Below are 7,969 nucleotides of genomic sequence, written 5' to 3' on the forward strand. Positions count from 1 at the left end.
ACCTGTCCAGGGTGACCCCGCCTCTCGCCTGGAACGTTAGCTGGAGATGGGCACCAGCAACCCTCCCGACCCCACTGAGGGACAAGGGTGAAAGAAAATGGATGGATGGAAATTATGAACGGCTGTGTGCTTTATAATATGCTCATCATTCCTCAATATCAGAATATTCCATTCCTATTCTATTGTCATAGCCACTAAGCATATTTAAATATGCTGAACTATGTATTAAAAACATACTTAAAAATACCATTGTTTATAAATGTAGCTTTGATAGATGTTTGAATATTTTTTCCAGTAACAAAAAAGCGTGTTATGATCGATTAAATGCGTTGATACGTCATTGTGCTGCTAAACACATTAGGCTGAGCGGAGTGGTGGACCGCTCCAAGATGGCCGCCCTAAATCTCTTCAACGACAATAGGCGAGAGCGGCCATGAGACGTCTATCCTTATATTATGTCTATGTTGCCTGCATTCAAGTTTTTTTTTCTCTTTGTGGCGTTTTTTTAAATAAATGAAAGTGTGCAATACTGCCACCATCTGGTCTGGAGTATGAACTGGAGTTAATGCCGTTGATTATAAGGTTTTACATCACACATCTGAAAATTGATTGGGTACTTTCTAAAAATTTACATTATGATTATAATTTTTTTATTGTATGCAATTTTAATAAATAGTAAAAGATTATTAAGGCACTTAAAAATTCATATTTTCTAGGTACTTAAAAAGTATGACTACGTATCACATTAAACACACTAAAGGTGCCTAAAAACAGATACTTCTGTATATGTATTAATTAGTTTTATTTTGTAACCAGGTTGCTGCATGATGCAGACTTCTGCCCAGGTCCCTCTTGAAAATGAGATCTGAATCTCAACGGGGTTCACCTGATTAAATAAAGAACATTTTAAAAAGGCATACTTTATTAGCCTAAAATTTACACTGAGGTGTAAGTTAAAACAGACTGAAATTAATAATCTAAAGTAGTGTTGAGTGAATTGTAAAAATTCTATTTTGAGCATATATTTAAAAAAATGCACAAAATATATTTTAAATATACTTGAGCAAGTGTATATTTACACTTGGGCAAATATATATTTTGTTCACTTAAAGTATACTTTTATTTAATATACTAAAAGTGTATTTTTGTACAATTATGTTCAAGTGTGTTTAAAGTTCTAATTTCAARATTGGTACAAGTATACTTTTAGTAAGCTTCAGATATACTTATAGGTCGTAAACTTAATACTTAGTATACTTAAAGTGTACTTTCACAAATGTAAGTATATTTGAAATATACTAAAGTATACCTTTTTTTTCACCTGGGTAGATATCAATTATCTAATTAAACAGTTACTAACTATTTATTGTGCAGGAGATAAAAATGAACAATAAACTTGAAGAAAACAAGAGTAGCATTTTATCCAGGGCTGTATGGGTCTAAAACTTACAACTGAACTAATTATGTTTTGTCTTTAATTTACGTGAGCATTCCAGTTAGAATTGTTTATGTCTGAGTGGTAAAAAAAGAATGTGTGTATACATATAAAGTAATATGTCTGTTTTAAATAATTCCTTCTGTGTGTTGCATCGTAGAAGTATTTGATTTAAATTATAATTTTTTAAAAGTTATGGATAAAACGCTCTTTTATTCCTTTTATTCATTTATTTAATATATTTATTTGCCTAGTTATCTTTGTTCAGCTTCAGAGGTTTTACAGAATGTGAGCTGTGTGCTACATGACCCAGTGGAGGTGGTGGCAGACAGAATGAGGACGAAGCTCCAGCGCATGCTGCAGTACCCGTCCCCCCCATGCTGCAGTACCCGTCCCCCCCATGCTGCAGTACCCGTCCCCCCCATGCTGCAGTACCCGTCCCCCCCATGCTGCAGTACCCGTCCCCCCTATGCTCCTCTCTGACAGCACTGAGCAGCTCCTTCAGTGCGTGAAGGAAAGATACTGCAGGTTTTTTCTTCCGGCTGCCATCAGACTGTACAACACCCGCTGCTCTCAGCAGTTCACTACTCTCCACAACAAGCAATCAACCTGGAATTTATTTATTTATTTATTTTATATTTCATACAATACTGTTTCAGTAATTCTATATCCACTTGTATTTTTTTTGTATTTATAGATGGTTCTGCTCTGTCCTCTGTACTGCTGTAACAATGTAAATACTGCGGCATTAATAAAGGAATATCTTATCACTTTTTGTTTTGTAGCGGAAGTAGTATTAGTTGGTCAGCTGGAATTTTGTAATTCTGGGAGAAGAAAGTTTGTAACTGTTTTTCTGTGTCAGTGCCTGGCTGCTTCTGAGAGAACAATTCCAAATAAATACACACAGCGTGGGCCAAATAAATTGATCAAAACTGAAGAACTCTTGTCTGTTTATTAGTATTATTGATCTACACATTTGTGCTATAAGCGTTTGTGCGTTTCTGAAGCGTTTCTGAATTTGTGCTTGATTAATTTTCCCAGGGAACAGGAGAAGGAACACATGGCTGACATGATGGTGATCGATGAGGAGAACCATCGACGTTAACAGCTACTCCTGGATGGATGGCCTTCAGGAAAAAGCAGCTACGAGCATTGAGAAGGCAGAGCTCCAAAGAGAAGAATTGAGACAAACAAAAGAGTTTCCATTAACTTTAAATGAGTTTATTCTCGTTGGCCCTACGTGTTACTCAGATTTTATGGGGTTCAAATCACATGTTTGATAATTACAATTTATCAATGTTGACATTGTCTAGCAAAATGGTTTCACTCAGTTTGCAACATGTCAAGCTACATGGCAACTACATGAATGAGCTACTCTAAGCTGTAGCTGGCAGTATGTTGTCTGTTTTTGCCACATGAATTTTCATGCTAAGCAGCAAACATTTTTCATTCACTTCTAAGTTATGTGAAACTTCTCCTGTCATGATTACTTGAAGCCACAGAATCAGACCAGTACCAGTCCACATTTTCAGGTGAGAAAGACTCACCTGGTATAAATAAAATATTTAGCTATTGTAATTACACCTGAGAGAAATTAATTTACTCAAAGTATGTCATAAATATGTGTGTATGTATTCCATCTTAAGTAGGGGTGAACCTATTGCAGTTTTCTGTCCGATGGTGAATTAAAGCAATCTCTTTAAAAAGCCTTACTTGCTGATTTTGATTTATCCTCTATTTATATAAATAACTTGTGGGAAAATCTGTCAAATGCTATTTATCATTTTTTTGCAGATGATTTAGTGATTTACTGCTATTTTATACAGGTAATACAGTGTTTGCTTTTACTATAGTTCAAACCTGCTTACAAACTGAAGTTGGTTCTGAATGTGGATCAGACACAGGTGATGGTTTTTTCACACTCTAGGAAACTATCAGAGATCCCTCCACTGCTGGAGGGACACAAATTGAGTTTGTCAGTAATTATAAATATCTTGGTTTTATTTTAGATCAATTTAAAATAAAGCTTTCTTTTAAAAATCACATAGCAAATTTGTTACGAACACAGAAAATGAAGATTGGGTTTTATTACCAAATGGATCTTGTTTCCCTCTTAAAGCTAGAAGTCAACTGGTAGCTGCAACATTCCTGCCACTCCTGGATTATGGAGATGTTTTATATATGAAAGCTTCGACCAAATGCCTTCAGTCACTAAATACTGTATCGTTGTGCTTTAAGGTTTGTAACCGGTAGCAGAGTCTCACACATCGTTGTGAACTGTATGCAGAAGCTGAATGGGCTCCTTTAAGAGAAACAATCACCTGATGATCCTGATTTATAAATCTCTACTGGGTTTGGCTCCAGCAGACTTAAACTCTCTTTTACATAGATCTATTAATTCTCATTCTTTACGCTCTAACAACATTTTTCTTTTGCATGTTCCACGTTGCTGAACTGAAAAAGGAAAGCAAGCCGTCAGTGTGATGCTCCTTCAGCCTGGAATCAGCTCCAGTCTGAACTCAACATGTCAGAACTGGTTTCACTGGACTCATTTCGAGTGATTCTTAAAAACAGGCAACGAGATTCTTTTAAACAGCGTCACTGTTTTTAAATTGTTTTATATTGTTTTATACTTGTGCATATGTATTAATTACTTTTATTTTGTAACCAGGTTGCTGCATGATGCAGATTTCTGCCCAAGTCCCTCTTGAAAATGAGATCTGGATCTCAATGGGGTTCACCTGATTAAATAAAGGTAATTTAAAAAACAAATACATAAAAAATATATATATAAAAAAAATTTTGGTTGATGCCATTTTTTATTCTCTGATATGTTGCTAAATATAGCAATAAAGTCACTCAGTTTGCAACAGTGGGGTCACTATTGTCAACTGCAAACATCCAGGAATGACCTGATGGGTGGGTCTGTCAGTCAAACCTCTCACTGCACAGCAGAATACATTCTTTTAAAACCTTTGCTGAAATAGATCAGATCAGGTTCAGATGAATGGAAGTTTTGGCCGATCACAGGTCCTCCAAAGTTAAGAAAATTGGTGCAGATAAATCGGCTGGCCAATAAATGCATCCTATATTATACATGCATATAGGACATAATATAACGAACACTGACAGAATTGCAATAAGTTTAGTGTGATTGATCTAATCATCTGACTGTTGATTGCAGCCAACCACATTATTAGCAGAAATAGAGCGCCTCAAATTGTGGCTTGGTTCAGCCCTGGTCCCAGTCCATAAATCAAACACACCCAACCGCTGTCTTTTAAAAGAACACACACGGGAGAGAAAAGGGTGGTTGGAGGGGGTGGCTCCAGCACACAGCACAAACCGTTCAGAAACATTTCAGAATGAGACATTTTACAACTAATTCAAGTAAAGGCAAGACTGGTTTCATGTGAGGCAATATGTAATGTTTTTTCAGGCTTTTTTTGGTACACATGCATTTCTGGCCTGCAAAACATTTTTCTTAACATGCTATGATCTTTTATTACTGCTTCATAGCTTCACTTTGTTTAGACATGATTAAAAGTTTACTGTGACTGAAAACTGGTTCTACCGGTTTACTGCTGTATGCCATCCGGTGGATTGTTTCAGTTTTCACAGAACTGAGTGTTCTGTGAAAGTAGATTCGTGGAACTTTACAAAAGGTATCAATGATGCTGAAGAAAAACCTTTCATAAGCACAACAATTGGACCAGTTTGTCCTGTATTTAGTTTCCAAACTTGCAGTATCACACAACTATCAGACATGTTTCATTCACTCAGTCATCATCTCACATAAAAACCTTTAACCTAACAGATATGTTTCAGTTGCTGGCACTACCTGCTGCTAACCTGCAAGCAGATTTTTACTAAGTTCAAGCAGCAAAAGAGCTATGACGGCCTTTTATAATGTAAATGTTTATTATTTTTAGCAAAAGTAAATTGACTGTGTAGTCCTAAACCTGTTCTGAAAATAGTAATTGGACTACTAATGACTATTTACATGCATCAGTTGTATGTGAAATTGACATGTTTTAAGGTTTTCACTCAAGTCGCACCGTCTGCATTCACCCTATTTTATTGTAGAAGCATGAAATTTTGAACACTTGTACAATTCCCCAACCTACAGAAAACTCTCTTGCACCAATATTCTACACCTAGCAGGAAGTTTACCACCTTGGATAAAGTTCTGATTTTGAACTTGGCCTCCAGTACTGGCACTTTTCCGGATGTGGGAATTTAGGCCGCGATGTGGCAAAGTCAAACATCACATCATAGTCAACTGTCCTGTTCCAACAAATGAAAGTATTTATTGAAAGGTATGAATACTTTTCCAAGCCACAGTACTTACATCTCTGCTTTTACCTGTACAAAGGCAAAGTTCTTCCAAGTCACATGACTATGTTTGTACAAGAGCTGACATGCATGCACAAAGTGAGGATATGTTGGAATTCAATTCTTTTAATGTTATCCAGTTGAATCCTTACTTTGCCTGCTATGAGAAACTAAAATTTGAAAATGGTGAAAATCCTTTAAAATACATTTTTGGAGGTATCTTTGTAACCCTATTCTACACATTCATGGTCCTACCAAAAACAAGTAATCACCCAGTTTCCAGTGTTTTAGAACAATGGAATACTTTAATTTCTTTCAGGGACTCTAAAGCAACAACAAAAACATTTTACAGATCAATGCCCTTTGCTACGTTTATACATTGAACTTCTTTAACAAGCTTACCAACTACTTTGCAATATGTGTGAGGGAAAAAACCTTGTGTGAGTTAACTTAAGTCACTCTAACTTCCTTTCAGCCCAGAAACATTTTTTCTACCCCAGCTGTGTCCCTCTTCAGCCTGTCTGCAGCTGACTCAGAAGGAATGGGATGTTGTTTCCCCCAGACAGGCACAGGATGGGTGTTAAATGTTGCCCCATTCGCTCCTACCTGATCCTTGTCTTTCTTGGTCCCAGCCTTTCCTCCGCCTCCCTCCCGGTCTTTCTCCAGCTGAGCCACCATGCTTGTGCTGCGTCGGAATATCATCTGATCGTAAAGCTCCGACTCGGCTCTGTTTGTCCAGCAGCTCCTCCCACAGCTTCCATCCGGTTCTGCCCACACAGACACCACACCCCTCACCTCAGGAGGAAAACAGTAACAGAGGAAGCGTGAAAACTGGGTAAAACATACTGCTAAACATTCTGTACAAAAACTAGTCATTATCTTTTCAGACATGGTTAACTAGCTTTTTCTCCAGCTGAACATTAACAAAACTGAAGTTATCTTTGGACCTAAAAAAGAACGATGTCTAGAGTCAACACATAGCTTCAGCTATTACAATTAGAAACTAGCGATCAGGCTAAAATCTGACCTGAACCTTTTTTCCCTTTGATGTGGAGCATAGCACTAAATTAATATTACCTACATTTCCAAGTTTCACCGAGTTAACGGAATTGTTCTGCCACGGCCGCGCGGCTATGGATGACATGTAAAAGAATAATCTGTTTGCCTCCATTTGCAAAATTTCCGTTTGTAAACAATAACATGCAGGGGGGCTATATTTGTAAATCTGATTATGATTAAGTCAGTGCCTCACCAGCTACAGTATTGACCACACAGCATGTCACCGCATTTTATATTGAACTTTTCAAATAATCATTTGATATGATTGTTCCTAATCCAGCCTCCAATAGGAAGCATGACCTAATTCTTCAAGACTACTTGTTGCAAATTGGTGTTATATAAATACATTGAATTGAATGGAAAAAGGCTAGCAGGATACTGCACCCTGACAACAAGCTCAAATCATATTAAACTAGTTACTTTAACAAGTTCACTGGCCTCCACAGTACAGTTGTTATCATGACTAATCTTATCAACATCTCTGAGGAATTTTTATGCAATCATGTTCAAGCTATGCTCTGAAGAATTTAATTCAAATACAGTTCAAAAATATTGTTGATCCCAAAGGACATCTGCCAAAGTCTAACTGATACAGTGGCTGGAGAGTAAATGTTGCCCATTTGTATAGTTACAAAAAGAAAGGCTTGTCTCTGTGGCAATATTGTGAAGACTCCTTGTAAAAGGTTATCTTTGTGCTGATTTGTGCTGAAACTATGAATCCACCATGTCCAAACTTCTCTGATTTGTAGAATACCAAAAAAATCATTATGTTATAGATGGCATAAATCTGATAGCTATATTGATTCCCTTTGGGATCAGCATAGCTATCAATGTATGCCTTTAACTTGATAACTAGAGGCATACATAGCCAGTTTTTTTAGTGGCAGGAAAGGGAGGTGGCTCAGGAATTGTTTTTCTTGTTGTTGAGGTTAAACTTGCACTTTAGAACTGCAAATCCAACATGCAATAATTCCAATCTCCAGGGGTGGATCTAGAAAAATATCAATGCGGTGGCAAGAGGGGGGCAATAATTTTTTCAGGTGTGGCAGCATATAAAAATAAAAAAAATTCCCTTCTCTCCCACCGCGAGTGGTTTCTTACATCCTCTGAGCTCGGGTCCTCTACCAGAGGCCTGGGAGC

The 7,969-nt window shown here is 37.1% G+C and overlaps 1 protein-coding gene across 2 annotated transcripts in view; it reads right to left on the bottom strand.

Annotated features, from left to right (window-relative positions):
* The window catches only part of trpm4a (transient receptor potential cation channel, subfamily M, member 4a), a 92,477-nt gene extending 84,538 nt beyond the window's left edge, over positions 1-7,939 (bottom strand). For both annotated transcript variants that reach the window (XM_008414996.2, XM_008414995.2), the window contains exons 1-2: positions 7,931-7,939; positions 6,377-6,565 (exon numbers count right to left, since the gene is read on the bottom strand). In XM_008414996.2, the coding sequence (XP_008413218.1) occupies positions 6,377-6,472 (96 nt within the window). In that variant the 5' untranslated portion in view covers positions 6,473-6,565; positions 7,931-7,939. The remainder of the gene's footprint in view (positions 1-6,376; positions 6,566-7,930) is intronic.
* Positions 7,940-7,969: the final 30 nt, after the last annotated feature.

Source organism: Poecilia reticulata, linkage group LG8 (genome assembly GCF_000633615.1).
Source record: "Poecilia reticulata strain Guanapo linkage group LG8, Guppy_female_1.0+MT, whole genome shotgun sequence".
NCBI classification, from domain to species: Eukaryota; Metazoa; Chordata; class Actinopteri; order Cyprinodontiformes; family Poeciliidae; genus Poecilia; species Poecilia reticulata.